The sequence below is a fragment of the Micrasema longulum genome, unplaced genomic scaffold, assembly GCF_059751315.1.
Source record: "Micrasema longulum isolate JH-2025_06_02 unplaced genomic scaffold, ASM5975131v1 h1tg000007l, whole genome shotgun sequence".
Taxonomy (NCBI): Eukaryota; Metazoa; Arthropoda; class Insecta; order Trichoptera; family Brachycentridae; genus Micrasema; species Micrasema longulum.
In genome coordinates, this window is record NW_028277215.1 from 465,469 (window position 1) to 481,951 (window position 16,483).

Genomic DNA, 16,483 nt, shown 5'->3' on the forward strand with positions numbered 1-16,483 from the left:
TTTTCTTCCATCTGTTTGGTGGCTTCTTCAAAACATAGACCAAGGCTTCTCTGATCGCAAAGAGTTCTGCCTGAAACACGGAGCAAAAATTGCCGAGTTTCAACTTTCTCGACGGCAGCTCTCTGATGCCATCGTAGGGTACAAAAGCTGCACCCACTTTGCCGTCCAAGAGACTGCCGTCCGTGTAGATCCTCAGCTCTTCCCGCGCCGTCCCAGGGAGAACCTGATCATCGTAGCCGTGATCTATAGGATAGCGCTCCGCCGGATGAGGAAGTGAGAAATAGTCTCCCACTCCCTGGTAAAATCTGTCCTGCGGCAAGTCTTGCAAGGTGAGGCTCCTCTTCACCTCATATGCTTCTGCAAGCTCCCTGATCCTCAGATCGAGTGGCATGAATCCACTCAAAACCTGTGCTGATACCAAGGAGATTGTTCTGTATCCCTTGCATGACCTGATGGCTATTTGTCGTTGGATGGAGTTCAATTTCTTCCGGTTGACTTTCCTGTTGACCGCGTCCACCCACACGCTTGAAGCGTACGTAATCAGAGGCTCTACAGCACCTACGTATATTTGCTGCATAACCTCTGGTGACGCACCCCATGTGGGTTTGGCGGCTCTCACGAGTTTGTTTGTAATACCTGCGGCTTTTTTACAAACACCGTCAACGTGTTTGGACCAATTCAGGTTGCGATCTATGGTAAGACCCAAAACCTTAAAGTGGTCCACATAGTTCAACTGAACTCCGTTCATATGAATGGCTGGCTGGCGGCGGTCCTTTCTTCTGGTTATAAACATTGCGTTGGTTTTATCTTCGGCGAATTGTAGTTTAGCTTTTGAGCCCCATGATGTGATAATCTTCAGTGCATTGTCTGTCATCCTCTCAAGTTCTGTTGTATTGTCTGCCATAATTGACATTGACAATGGACGAAATATTTGTAAATACCTAGTAACGGCCCTGGTAAATGGGGATTTATTTTAATGTATTTATTTGTAAAGGCGGTAATTAAAATGGGGTTCTTTTGAGAATCGGCTAGCATGAACTAAAAGGTTATATTTAAATGCATTATTGCTGAGAAACCCCAGATTAGAGAAAACAATAGAATGTATTGGAAAGCTTTATTTAAATTCGGATTGAAATATTTTGAAACATCGCCGCGTTTTTTCCCATTACAAACAAATGTTGATTTTATAATCTAAAACGAAAATACCTGCTTATTTTACGGGGACAAAAGATTTAAATTCCTGAATATTTTAAACAGGTATGTTTGGCTCGTATCATGTTCAAATGAAAAATTTCAAATCGTGTTTAATAAATAAAAAAGGGTGAATTGACAAAAATCTATTTTTAATAAATAAAAGATTTTTAGAAAAACGTCAGCAACACGCTGTTTGAATTATTTTTCTGAAATTTGCTAATTTAAAAAAAATATATATTACGGAGTATTAGCGATATAGTGTAATTTTTTTAGTTGGAAAATTCTGAAATTAATTACACTCGCAGAAGATAGTGATCCTAAATTAACAAAATTAAAACTAATAGTAACAGAGTGCATCGTGCTTTCAAAAATGAAATATATTAATAAATAAATGATCACAGTTTTTCGCAGAATTTTTAAAAATAATTATTATGTGTATAATATAAAATGTATGATCAATTTGTATATCCAAACGCTATACTATATAAATAATCGTTTCAAATTTTCATTGTCAACGTTCATTTCATAGCGATTATTTCAGTATTATATCCACAGACTACAGATATCTTATTACATCTTTAGTCTGTGGTTATTGTTTTATTTGCATCTTTGCACAGACCAGAGATAATGTAGAACTATTACTAGTTACTAGAAGTTAGTAGAACTATTACTAGATATCTGTAGTCTGTGGTTACTACAGATTATCTTTGTTTGAAGTTGTCGTCGGATGTCAGTCGGATTTCAGTTTTGTTTTGTTTTTTTTTTTTGCTCATTCGAGTGATTGTTTAGCTATTTCTTTCACTAACCATTTTTAATATCTACATTCTTGAACTACCTATAAAATCTGTGTCTGCATTTATTACTTTTATTTGCATACGTAGATATCGGTGTGATGTTAAGTTTTACTAGGTTGAAATGAACTCCTAACTTGTTTTTATTTTCGTATAATATTATTGTGGATCTCGAGAAAACACAATATAATTTTAAAAAATTAGAAACCAGTTTTTATTATGGAGGAAAAACATAAAAAGCTTATCACGGATAATTTCTCATCTCTTGTTGAGCAAACTAATTTAGAATATCTCTTGCCTATACTGATTGAAAAAGAAGTATTTTCCTACAAAATGATGGAACCTTTCATGGTATTTTTATTGAATATGTTTTTGAATTTTAAATCAGTTTTGTTGGCTATGCAATGTTCATTTTTTAACATTTTAGGACGATTCCAAGGAAGGTCGGATCCGGAAGTCTCAACTTTATTCTGCTTTACAAAGACGTGGACCGCAAGCATTTGACAAATTAATTGATGCCCTCCGAGAATCAGGCCATTGGAGCCTAATTAATCTTTTGGCCCCAGAACACGAATTGAATACAAATTTTATAAGCATCAAAGAAGAAAAGAAGACACTTCCTAAGAAATATCCAGTTATGTCTGGAGAATTTCATCGTAATGGTAAAAAAAGCGTTTTTTTTCTCTTTCAACATCGTGTAAATTTGCTAACGACTCATTTTACTTCTGAAATTGAGTTATTTATCATTGCCCTAATTTCATGTTCATACATTAATATTACATTCCTAGTCATTTGTTGTCATTATTCCATGACCGTGAAAGATCAGAAAGGCGTAATGTGTTTTTTATTCAGTTACAAATCGATGTAATCTGTTAAAAAATTCATATTTTCAAAGTAAAAAAAATATCAAGGACACTTAAGTTACGAAAAATCATATGCATCATTATGCACAAACTGGGTTGTGGTCCCATGGCAGTGTTGTTATCTCACAAATCAAAGGTCCGAGGTTCAAATCCCACCTAACACAACTCGATTCCCATTTTTTCAGCACAAATTATTTTTGACTTTTAGGAAATGGTTTGAAAATAATTTGTATTAAATTAATTTGAAAGTAAATAATAAAATCAAATGTTTTTATTAAATATATATAGATTATATATTGAACAATTGAACATTGCAGAAAAATATGAATTAAAAGTTTCTTGAAATTTTTCCACATTTCAGATGTGCCGTCCAATTCTAGATCATTCAACCCATTACCAGTAGGTAATTATGAAATGCCACCTATAAAAGTAATCAAGGCAACAAGTTTTGGAGTGAGTACCAATCCAGAAATAATGTGCTACAGCATGAAGTCCAAGAAAAGGGGAGTTTTCTTTATGATCAACAATATCGAATTTCCATTTAAGGAATATAGAAAAGGTGCACTAAATGATCAGAAAAATTTAAAAGAGTTATTCTCGCAGATTGGATTCCATCAGATAATTATTCACAATAATAAAACAAAATCGGTTAGTATTTTTTTTGATATCCAAGAGCAACTTATCTTGATAATTTATCACATAAATACAATTATCTAATATAATAATATCATGACCCGATGTCCAAAATAATTTGATAGTTTATCGAGACGAAACATGTTAATATTTTCAAATAATATTGTTTTTTAAATTTATTTTTTAAAAATGATTAACCCGCTAAGCTAATTTAAAGGCTTGTTAGCAAGTGGGAAAGAGGAGATATGGAAGGAGGTTATGAAAAATACAAAACAACACCCAGACCAATTGAGAAAAAAATCTTTCTTGAATTTTTTTCTTGGAACTGGCGGGAATCGAACCCGCGACGCCAGTTTTACAGTTAGCCGTCTAACCAACTGCGCCCCGGCGCCTGTCAGCCGTATTGGAAAATTTTTGTATCGTCGGCATACATTACTAACCATTTTAGTTACATTACGTTTAGAAAACACGCACCTATATCATTGACATAAATATTGAACAGGAGAGGTCCTAAATTCGAGCCTCGGGGTACACCGGAAACCACATCAACATATTTCTAGAAGGCACCGGAAATTACTGTGATCCACCTGAATAAGTCCCCGTGAATACCAATGTCTTGTAATTTGCTTAACAAGATTGATCTAATGATTGCACTATTGGGCAGTCCACATACAAGACATCTATAAATATGTTTCCTGTCATTTATGATTTTTGCTACTTATGGAATAGCATGTCTCATTGTAACTTAGCACAAAAAGTGTAAAAAAAAAACACCCAAAACACCTCTGTAATGTATTATTAATTATTAGTCAAAAGACAAAAAAATCTAACTGAATATACTAGATGGTAATATCTTAAATAGTTTTGTATTTGATGGTTTTTCAAAACTTGTATGATTTGCTATAGTATTAATATATTTTTTTACAGGAAATGGAAACAATAATAAGCGAATTTGCTGTATCCAAAATTTTGGAACATACTGACTGTGTATTTGTTATTATCGCCAGTCATGGAATATCGAAAGGAGATAACGAAACATTTATTGTCACATCTGATGGAAATAACATTCCCACAAATAAAATTTTGGATATGTTCAACAGTAAGAATTGTTCTCTTCTGCACAATATTCCCAAAGTATTTATTTTTCAAGTCTGCCGGTAAGTTTATTTTTGTTACTGAGTAAATAGTAGAACAAATGTGGTGAATAGGTTATAATAAAATTAGAAACTACTTAAAATAATAAATGACAGGGAATTTTTTTTAAGAAGTTTTTTATTAGGTAATGTCATATTTAAATTTGTAATAATTAAGTACAGTAGTACTCCGTTTATCCGAGCTCCAATCATCCAGATCGTTATCAGGAAATAAAAATTAAAGAAGTTTTTAATTTTAATTTAATTGCGCAGACATGTTTAACCTGTCCGGGAGTATGGCCGTACATGTATGCCCAAACAAAACTTTCCTCAAAGGAGTATGGGCGTACACGTATGTCCGCGCTTATAACTAAAGCCCGGTGACATTTATTTCTTTAGAAATAAAAACGTTTTCATGGCATTTGTACTGCCATCTGTAGTTGTATTAGAACTCTAAAACCACAGTTCAGATTAATTTTTTGTTTTACTGACGACATTTTATTACAAAGATATAAAATTATAAAAAGTTTAAAAAAATATATATACAGTAAAACCTCTATCTATCGTTTTTAAAGGGACTTATTGAAATAAACTATGAATGCGGGAAAACAATGAATGCAGGAATAAGAGGTCAATACACAAGGAGATAAGATCGGGTAAAGATACCGCCCTGGCAATCTGCGTTACCATTGGCAGGTTAAAATTCTAAAAAAGATACAAGTTTCAGGTGTAAATAAATGTATTTAAATAAAATTAGAAAGCAGAACAAAAACAAAAAAAATATTAAAGTTTATTGCATTAGAAATAATCTTTCATCGACGTTTGTTTTTTTACTGTTTTATTCCTGTAAGTCAAAATTATACTTTCGGCTTTGCAAATAATATTTTTTTTGGCATCAGTTATTGAATGTGAGTAGTAGAATGTTTTTAATCTTTCGAAGATAATGCATGCTTCTGAAAATGAAGGTACAGGCGGCGACTTCTCTTCATCAATATCGACCTCTTCAGCTGTCTCCTTCACCCTTGTGTCACACAAGCTTTCAATAGTTTCTATCCCACACGTTGGGATATTGTCGTCAAATGTGAGAAAATTGTTGAAATTCGTCTGTGTATCAAGTCTTAGCCAATCATCTTTAGAATCCTTAACTTGTTCTAATTGTCATTATATCTTTCTTTCTCTTTCGAACGTTCTGCGCATTAGAACATACACAAAATATTAAAATATGTCAAATACGCATCGTAATTCAAACGATGAATGCAGTAAAATGGTGGATAGAGAAACGATCGATGCGATCAATTTTTGTATGTTTTGTATGAAATAATTTCGGAGTTGGAAGAAATAAACGACACATCCGGGGAAAACGATTATTCAAGGAACACTAGATAGAGGTTTCACTGTACAATAAAAATTCACTCCCTCAGATACAGTTTTGTCCGCAGAAACTCAGTCCCGGACAGATTAAGTAAGTTTTTAATGTGATTCCATTCACTGTATTATTTCAAAAGCAATAAAATCAGGCACTTTTTAATCCAGATAGTTAAAGTTTTTCTATACATAAGTAAATTAAGTTCAGATGTGAAGAATTTAATGGCGAATATAATTATAAATTTAAAAAATTTCCAATTATGTATTATATTTTAAGAGTTGTTGTTTGGTAGAGATAAGGAAATGACAATTGTATTTTTAAGTTTAAAATTTAAGTTGTGAAATACTCTGTTCAATGTCACATTTTTCTAGTAGTGTAAAACAAATGATATTGTATCATCTGATTACAAATAAATCATTCTTGCACCATCTTTTGCATAGTATATTTATATCTCCATATCAACATATAAGCTATAAATTAATACAATTTTTAGAGGCTATGCTTTGGATTATGGTTCTCACTCTGAGCCAAAAGTTCAACCTGTAATGGAAAATAACCGCACTCAGTTGGATGGTAAAAGTGAAAATGTGACCTTGAGAACCTATTCTGATATGTTGATTGCTCATTCCACAGTTCCAGGTAAACATTTATAGATACATATTTTTAAAAACTATTAATTATCTCTTATTGCCTAGCCAGATGTTAGTTCACAGTGCATATCTCTTATAAACATCCATATGAGTGTATTTTTACAAAATTATGTTTTTACACAAGGTCAAGGACGTTTATGCTTAAATTTGTGTGTGAAAGGAAAAATGGAATGAGTAAAATAAAATCGAGTTTTGGGTTAAGTATGCAGAGTGGTTCTTTAGATACATATCTAGCAAGGAAAAATGAGATGAGTAAGAAAATAAAAGAAAATTCGATTTTATTTTGAAAACCGAAAAATGACATGAATAATTATTTCAAATATTTGGCAAGGATTAAGGGATTATGTGTACTTATTCCATTGGAACGTATTTTTTTATCGTTTAGTTGGCAAGGAACAATGACATAAGTCAACTTGGTTCAATGTTCCTTTCCGCTTTTGGCCATATTTACTATACTCTGTCGGCCATTTCATACAAACTTCACATAAATTTGTATCCTTTATATGAGTCCCATTACTCTAGAATGGGTACAGGTGACACAAAGTTTTTGACAGTAGGCCTAACTCTGGCCTCTATGTACGAGATGTACAAAGAAAAAGTGCCAATTAACAGTTCGTACATTTGGCACCATTTTCAAAAGCATGGGACTGAAGATAAAAAAAACCAGCCCAGGATACTTATAATACCTGTGACACTTTTGTCATGAAAATAAAAATAGCCCGGTTGGCTGGAATAGAAGGAAATGCAGAATTCCAAAAATTAGAAGAGAATTCTACTTTGCACAAAGTGGAAGCTGATGGTGCCTATGAGGCTAAAATAATTGATAAAGCTTCAGCAAGTATGAGCATAAAATATTATTGTTTTGACCTACAACAATGTCTGCCAACACCTAACTAATACACAAATATAGTTTTTTTTAATAAAAGTCTATTGTGGACCTTCAATGATACAATCTACAACTGTCACACCAAAAAAACTGTATGTTTTATTTGGCACAAAGGAGAAGGTTGTAGAGGAGCTAATCAAATAGCTTTTTATCTGTATACTTTATTTTGAGTTTTCTATCAAAAATAAAAGAATTAACCTTTTAAGCTAGGGTTTCCTAGGACAGCGGTGCCCGTATTTTAACGGCCGTAGTGAACGGTGATGCAGTGGACAACCGTCGTAAAGGTGACTAGAGTGTGGTTTTCTAGGAAAACGGTGTTATCACCACCATTTAACACCGTTTTCCTAGGAAACCACTCTCTAATCACCTTTACGACGGCTGTCCACTGCATCACCGTTCACTACGGCCGTTAAAATACGGGCACCGCTGTCCTAGGAAACCCTAGCTTTACTCCGATACATGTGTGGGACTAATAAAAAATAGTCACTTTGCTGCCATGTTTTTATGTGTGAAGCAAAAGCGACCAGGTTTAATTATCAACGAAAAGTTTTTGGTACCGGGACACACTCACATGGAATGTGATTCAATATATGTGATGATAGAGCGCAAAAAAATAATGCTGGTATTCTTCATGTGCCAAGAGATTGGTTCAATTTGGTGAGGAATACTAGTAAAAAAAGTGACCTGATAGAAGTCAGAGTAATGACATATGAGTATAACAATAATTATATAAATTTATTACACTCTCTGGAGCGCAAGTCTGATCACCTTTCCTTTATATAATTATTAATCTTTATGATATAATTATTATTTCTGGTTAAACAGTGACCCAGTGGTAGTGTCGTGGACTCGTTGGCTGAAAAATAACTCTTCTGTAATATTTCAATTTACGACATTGGCCCTTTTAAATCTAAGCCACGTATTTACTTACCATAGTGATAATAGGGTCATTATATTTTTACATTTTATTTATGAGATTGTATTAGTTTTAAGTTGCTAATATACATATACTGTCGAATTTGGTTATTACGAGGAAGATGGGACCGACTGAATTTGCTCGTTATATAGCATCACTCGTAATACCAGAAAAAGGTTTTTTTTAATACAATTGCCATTGCATATTGTCACTAAGTAGACAAATAAATGTATGTATAGTTCAAGGATAATTTTTAAAAAAAATATCAAGGAAAATTATGATAAATGCTTACAAACATACTACTTTCTAAATTTAAGATGCAGATGAATAAACATTCTTATTTTTCCACAGTATTGACACTGTGGATAAGAAGATTTTTACACACCTCAAGATTTCACAAATAATTACCACTTTTTCACGATTTGAGAGACACTTCCTCTTGTTAGTAGACATGTTTATAATTCAAGGGTTATTTTTTTTACTGATCTGACATCACCCACTTGTATTGTTTACTATGCACTGGCCATAAAACATTTTTAAAAACTGAAAAGCGTTGTAAAAACCCCCATAATAAGGATGTCATTCATAAACTACAAAATAAGTTGTGAATTGTAATGTGGTGCCGAGCTGGTGCTTACTGGGTTCACAAACCCTGGATTTTTTACACGCAAATTCAACCATGCATGTGATATTTTTCCAATGTCAGGGAAAACACCAATTAGGTTATTAGATTAAGTTAGTAGTAATTATTATTATACAACTATGTAGTGTGATCATACATTTTCATGTAAAGGATCTTTACCGACAAGCCATATAGATTGGCTTGGTGAGTCCTGTAAAATAAAAAAAATATTTTAAAAAATGTTTTAAAAAAAGAATAAAATGTAATATTATATGTAAATAATAAAAAAATAAAAAAGGTACTTAGACACTTACATAGTGTCTTAAATGTCATCCGATCCCGATGCCCAGCAGCATCGGTCATAAGTAAGCTGCCCGTTTAGATTTTATTACTCAGGTTCTTATTTGAAAAGTTATGTTTTTAAACGATTGAATAGTTTTCGCTCAACAACAGTTGACGATATTTTTATTTGGTATGTCCGAGAAGTAGTTCGTTAGAAAAGTGAACAAATGTATGGAGAAAATCATAAACTAAAATGCCGTTGAATGTTTCCTCGTTACATCCGAGATCTCACTATTTCCGTGATTGTTATAACCAAGTTTGACTGTATATATGTTTTTTTCTAATAGTCAGTGCATTTGCCTACCACGCAAGAGGTCTTAGGTTTGATTCCTGACATGAAATATTTATTTAAATGTGTTTTTACCCTGTAATATTTTATAGTCCCTGAACTGGTACCTAATACGTGAGACTGATCATCTTACTTTTATGTAACTAAAAAAATATAGATACACCTCCATTTATATGCTAAAATGCAACGTCCTATGCATCATTAGGTGCATAAAGTGAAATGACGATGATGTGAACTAGATGTAGTTATGCAGAAAGCGTCCAACCCTCAAAATGCTAAAAATGAGTAATGCTGGTTTCAATAGCATACTACGATATCTTTATGTGCTGAAAATGTTCAAACTCCAAGTGCTATACTTTTTTGCCAATTAAAGAAATTTCTAACCCACATCACGGCTATCACTGTTATACAGGGTGCGGCAGCGTAACTTCCTTTTTTTAAATGCGCGCTATTCAGTCGTAGCGGAGCGCTAGTGGTCTCATTCGAGAGGCGAAACCATAAAGTTTTGTCCCGACACAGTTTATTCGCCATCATGCGTTGGAACAGTGAGGAGTGTGCCTTTGCCGAGATGAAGTAACAGAGACAGTGAATTCGGATCGGTATGTAATCATGTTACAGGATTTTTTTTCCCACGGCTAGATGAGTTCGACTTAGGGGACACATGGTTTCAACAAGGCGGTGCAACGGCACACACTGAAAGAGCGTCAATGGCTGTTTTGAGGGAACACTTCCCAGAGCGCTTCATCTCAATTAGGGGCGATTTGGAGTGGCCGGCCCACTCTCCCGATTTGTCCCCTTGTGATTTTTTTCTATGGGGTTTTTGAAATGCCTTGTTAATGTGAACCGTCCAAAGACCCTAAAAGATTTGAAAACAAATATCTAGGAAGAAATTGCCAAGATAAACCCTGATATGCTAACAAGAGTCATGACAAACGCCAGAAATCAGTTTACTCAGTGTATGGAGAATGGGGGACGTCACCTACCTGACTTGATCTTTAAAAACTAAGTAAAACATAACTCTAGGTATGTGTCTATATTATAAAAAACAAATAAAAAAATCTGATTCAAACTATGGGTTTTAATAAGTTTTGAAAAAAGGAAATTATGCTGCCGCATCCTGTATTATCTTAAAAAATGGCCAAGTGGTTGGACTGTTTTCTGCGGCTCTTTTTTTTTTTAAATTTCTTTAATTAGCAAAAAAGTATAATATCACTTGGAGTTTGGACGTTTTCAGCACATAAAGATATCGTAGTATGCTATCAAAACCAGCGTTGAACTCATTTTTGGCATTTTGAGGGTTGGACGCTTTCTGCATAACTACATCCAATTTAGCCTCAGTGGAAAGTTTCGTACTAAAGACACACATTATCTTTTGTTTATTTTATTTATTATCAAATCTGACGTAATAACTTATATTTCCTTTTTTCATAATAAATGTTGAGTTTACAAAATATTATAATTTTCTTTATAGGTTTTGCATCTCACCGGGACACAAAACTTGGCTCGTGGTATATGATATCTTTATGCAAAATATTTATGGAGCACGCTCATCATTCACATTTAGAAGACCTGTTTAGAATGGTTGATAGTCACCTTAAAGACATTCCATTAAAACAGAGCTCCGTTCAAACTTCTTCAGTGGAAAATCGTGGGTTTAATAAACATTGTTATTTAAATCCAGGGCTTTTTGAATAAATAAATATTTAAAAGTACTTTATGAACTGAATAATATCCAATGAAAATAATTTCAGAAAACTGTTTCTAGTCTTTTTACTGACTAATATAATACCGCGGGGTAGTTATTACAACTAGGTAACTTCAACATTTGCACTTGTGAGTACGCACTAAAACTCATTTTTTTGTCTTCCATGTATGCTACAAATCGTGAATTTAAGTCATCATTTGAATGAATCACGACTTGATTATTTGTAGCATTCATGGAGGAAGATACAAATATGTGTTTTTTGTGGGTAACTCACAAATGCTGATTTTGAAGTTACCTAGTTATAATTATTAACCCCACGATATATTATTAGCCAATATGGAGTTTCCGGGTTCAATTCCTAGTGAGTTTGCATTGTGATTTTTTCTAGGTGCAATTTGGCTTCTTGTGATGTAAATAAATATATCCACATCTAGCCTTGACCATTTTATCTCTAGGAGTTTTTTATGCATAGCATGCACCCAGGTCATGCAAGAAAATATTCATGTAAATTGTCACATGAAGTTAATTGATGATCGGAAATTGTTTTTTATCGATCAATAAATGAAATCAGGGTGCAAACGTTTAGTTTATGTTTCTTAACGATTCTTCCTTGGACAGGCCCAATTCCGGGAGAAACAGCATTTTATAAAAAAAATTAGATATTCACAAAAATAATTCATATTTGCATTATTAGTATGTTTTCCAATCTTTGTACTACTAACTTTTTTTTTTACTAACTCATTGCTTATCTTACTCTTTTAAACTTAAGAAGTGTATTTTTTAACATAGGTACACACAATATTATATTATATTATTATGTATTATACAATATTTTTATACTCGTAGCATTATGTATTTTGTTAAGATATTTTTTATAATAAACAAAATTTAAAATTTAGTATTTATTTCATCTCCGATTACATAAAAAGCCAGTAAAATGAAAATGAAATGTCTCTTTATAACATTTTACTTCTTCGTGCATACCGCCCCAACCGTGGGGCTTTAAAATTCTGGACAAATAGCATATGGCCCCATGGTAGGGACACCTTTACAATTATGTTATTGCAACTGTTTAATTTTAAATGTTTAGTTGAAAATGTGTTATTTCAACTGTCAATGACATCTATGGATAATACTATGCACTCAAAAAAATCACTGATACTTTTTTGTTTTACCAACTTCAACTTCACTGCTGTGAAGTGGTCTCTCGAACTCGTTTTTATTCAACACTGAGCAAACGCGGCACCCATCTTGCCGATAGCTTTTTCATATGCAAATGTTCATGCAAAATGTTAAACACACATTCATATGAAATGTTTACCATTTCAACAATCTCACGCCACTTCACTCAGCGATCATTCATAACTATATCGAGGATTTTCTTGATATTTTCTTCAGTAATCACCTATTTTGGCCTTCCTGTTGATGATATTGTTGCAGTGCTTGTTCGGCCGCGTTTAAATTCAGCAATCCAATATTTTACCATGTAATCTGACAGAGCAGACTTACCATAATGTTTATCGAGCTTTTCTTTTGTCTCTTTCGCCGTTTTCCCTTTCAAATAATAGTGTTTAATCACTGCACAAAATTCGCTTTTTTCAATTTTTCAAGAAACACAAAAGTTGTTTACTTCAAACGACTACAACAAATAAACTAATCGATGAATTTAGGTGACATTTTAACAGCTGCCATTTGACAGATCGCAATTTGGAAAAAATAAATCTTTTTTGGTTTGTGCTGCCATCTAGCGCTAGGTAGCTAAAGTCCTAAAATAAGTCCTAAAATAAAAAGATAACAATTTAAAACAAAAAAATTATCATAGTTTTGTTTTCGTTTTTGCACATACATACCCCTCTTTAAAGGGTGATTTCTTGAAAAAAAGCAAAAAACCGCAAAAAAAATATACAAATCTACTAAAGAAAAAAAAACTAAGCTATTTGTTACATCCAAAATAAATTCGCGGAAGTATAACTAAAACGCCAGAATTTAAAAAATATAAGGAAAAAAAACAGAAAAACGCACTTATTTAAATTACGTTGTTTGAAGTTAATGTGTTAGCTATTGCAACAAAAATTTATACACAATATATAAACTTACCTGCTTGATTACATTTCATTGTTGAATTTATACAAATAATACAAAAAAAGTGTATAATGATCGTCAAAAGTACGCGCATTCAACGAACGACGAGAGAGATAGACGTGCACTCACAACGACAGCGATGTTGCTGCTGACCGTGGGATCGGTAGGTAGTGCGGGGAACAGGAAGATTATTTTGTTTCATTCATGTTGAAGTATTTTAATTGACTTTTGGCCGCCAGATTGTCCAAATACCCGTGTGTGCATTGGTTCCCCTAAATTTAGACAAATAATGTTTATAAAATAAGCATGTTTAATAAATTAATTATCAGTCTTAAACAGAACATTTAGATTACTATAAACAAATAATGTAGTAATATATTTTATTAACAATAGCAATAAATTGCGGAGGAGTTTTACTATCGCCTAGTAAAAAAATGTTAAAAAGCAACGTAGCCCCCAAAGCACATTCATTCATCAGCGCTGTCATGCGCGTAGCGCGTACTGATCGTCACGTACTTGCTACTGGCTCGCTGCGTCTTGAGGAAAGAACGATCGCGATGGAACCAACTTCGAAATTCCATTCCAGCGCCGTACCGTCAAACATGACAATTTTGCCCAGCCATCACAATTTTGCCCACTTCCGAAATCCTTAACAAAATCAAGTTTTAAAGTAAGAAAAGTTACTAGTATCATAAAAATTACATTTGGTAAGTATATTTTGATAGTTCCATGGCAAAACTAAATATTTAGTTTACCGCCAGCTTCAGTTGATCACTTGAAATTTGAAGTTAAACTTGAAGGTCTGTTTGTGTATATCTACAAATATTGTCAAAACTTTTGTAGTTGCGGAGTTTGTGTTGAAAGGAGGCAAATAAGTTTTATATATTTCATTGCATACATAATAAAGACGCTATATAACGTATTTCTGTATATCTATTTGAACAAACACAATAGATATTTAAGTGGGCAAAATTGTCTTAGATTTCTTAGCTAGTGTTTTGACAATTTTGCCCACGTCTAGGGTTGTCACTACATACTACATTGAAAAAACATTATCCAAGAAAGTAGAAAATATAAAAGAAAATGAAGTAAATGTCAAAAACATGATTTTGAACAAGGTAACGGGATGTTTTGTTCAAACTGGCCCATAATCAGATTTTTTGCCAAAGATTTATCAAAGATTTAAAAATCTGATGGGGGTTTCAACTCGAATACACCCTGAAAATGACAAGCCAGTTATTCTGTTCATTAACTTTTTATACCACACAGCAATTGGTAAACAAACCATCCGATTTTTCTCCGTCATTAGGATCAAAAGATACCTTCACCTTATAGAGTAGAACATTGAAAAAAATGTCATAGCGACATGGAAACAACAGACTTTGATGCCTACTCAGTCGATGAATCAACAGATTTCTAGACATTCATCATAAGTCATTACGACGAATATGAACAACGTGCCTCCGAATCTTCGGCCGAGGAAATCGAAAAAACAGTGTCTGATCCGCTTGAAATTAATAACGGTGAAGAAGTCGATTTCGTTTTAGTAAAGTTTAACACTGTTGATACGCAAAATGACAAATATTATTTCAGTTAAGTTATCAGCGCATCAACTACCACAATTTGTAAGACGCAAACGTAATGGAGCTTTGTGTGGTCTCAAGTTGAGGATATTGCTGATGTATTTAATTGGAACATAGTGAAATCTTTACCTGAACCTGTAATCTTACGTCAAGGTTATCATAAATTCAATGTAAATCTTAAAAACTGCAAGATTAAGTCATTTTCTGTGAGTAAATTAAAAATTGTTTTACAAACACCAATTTTAATTTTTACTATTGAAAAATATTTTAAACAATTTTTAAAAATGTAAGAATATCCAACCACATTTAAGAAAGTTTTATTTATTAAATGTGCCAGCTTTTTGTGAAATTATGAAAACTTATTTTTTTATTTTAAATGTTTTTTGTATAAATATTTTTGACAGTCTAAAGAAGAAAATAAAACATACAAAATATTATGAATTCTGTACTTATTTATTTTATAATACAATTTCAAAGTATACGTAATCTAGAAAATAATTGCACTGCTGTACAAAAAAAAATAAAGATATTTTTTTTTTCTACATACACATTTAAAGAAAAATCGTTTTGGGGGCAAGCTCCATTAATTACAAAAATTGCATCAGAACTGAAATGGTTTGTAAAAAAAAAAAAATTGGCTTATGCATAGTCAAACGCGAACAAATTAAAAGGATTAGAGATAAACTCCTTTGGTTTTGTTAAAAATCCAATTACGTGCCAACCCTGGCCCACAAATCCACATTGTATAGAAAAGTTGAGAAAATAGTTGACAATTTTGCCCATCGGTTTTTTTCATTGATTTTATAATGGTGATGCCTCAATGATGCTATTGTTTAAACATAAACAGTTTTTTCGCCCAAAAAGTAGTAATAAACTGTATGATAAGGATGATGAAACCAAAAATAACAGTTAATTACCAAGTGGGCAAAATTGTCAACAAGTGGAGATAATTTTGCCCAGCATGTTTTGTCTTCTAAAATTGCATAAATAAAAGAAAAGCAAACGTTTTGTACTTGTAAAAATGCTCAGAATAATAAGTATCACTATTCAACAAAATAGATAGGAGTAGTCATATACAAAAAAAATATGATATCGTAAAAGTTTGTTAAAACTGGGCAAAATTGACACGTTTGACGGTACTGAATGCGCAGTAGTTTAGACGCGATGCAAATGCAACGCCGCGCAACACAGACGCGATTTTGGTGTTTTGGCACTGAACATAACATTATAATTATTATTTTGTGATGGAGTTGGAATACAAAATAAAATGAAAATTTAATTCAAACATTACATCAATATAATCTTAATTTGGGATAAGAAAAAAGTTTATAATCTACTACTTATATTGATTTTTCGGGTTCAAATAATGACAAATTCTTTATCGTTGAAAAATCATGTTTTTCAACAAGATAATAATATCTATTTTGG

General features: G+C 32.7%; 1 protein-coding gene and 1 long non-coding RNA gene across 2 annotated transcripts; one reads left to right on the forward strand and one right to left on the reverse strand.

The window, feature by feature from the left end:
* Positions 1-1,866: 1,866 nt before the first annotated feature.
* Dronc (Death regulator Nedd2-like caspase) lies at positions 1,867-12,288 on the forward strand. The gene is made up of 6 exons (XM_088228265.1): positions 1,867-2,336; positions 2,413-2,647; positions 3,210-3,496; positions 4,409-4,638; positions 6,474-6,619; positions 11,157-12,288. The coding sequence occupies exons 1-6, from the start codon at positions 2,205-2,207 to the stop codon at positions 11,378-11,380; spliced, it is 1,254 nt and encodes a 417-aa protein (XP_088084391.1). The 5' UTR covers positions 1,867-2,204; the 3' UTR covers positions 11,381-12,288.
* On the reverse strand, positions 6,635-10,797 carry LOC148285778 (uncharacterized). The gene is made up of 2 exons (XR_015822711.1): positions 7,968-10,797; positions 6,635-7,722 (listed from the first exon to the last, which is right to left on the reverse strand). It is a non-coding gene; the product is annotated as an uncharacterized LOC148285778 (long non-coding RNA).
* Positions 12,289-16,483: the final 4,195 nt, after the last annotated feature.

Bases quoted from the DNA above. Each gene is read 5' to 3' on its own strand.
- Dronc (XM_088228265.1), top strand. From the start codon at position 2,205: ATGGAGGAAAAACATAAAAAGCTTATCACGGATAATTTCTCATCTCTT. The intron at 2,337-2,412 runs GTATTTTTATTG...TTAACATTTTAG, and splicing joins AAATGATGGAACCTTTCATG to GACGATTCCAAGGAAGGTCG. The intron at 6,620-11,156 runs GTAAACATTTAT...TTTTCTTTATAG, and splicing joins TGCTCATTCCACAGTTCCAG to GTTTTGCATCTCACCGGGAC.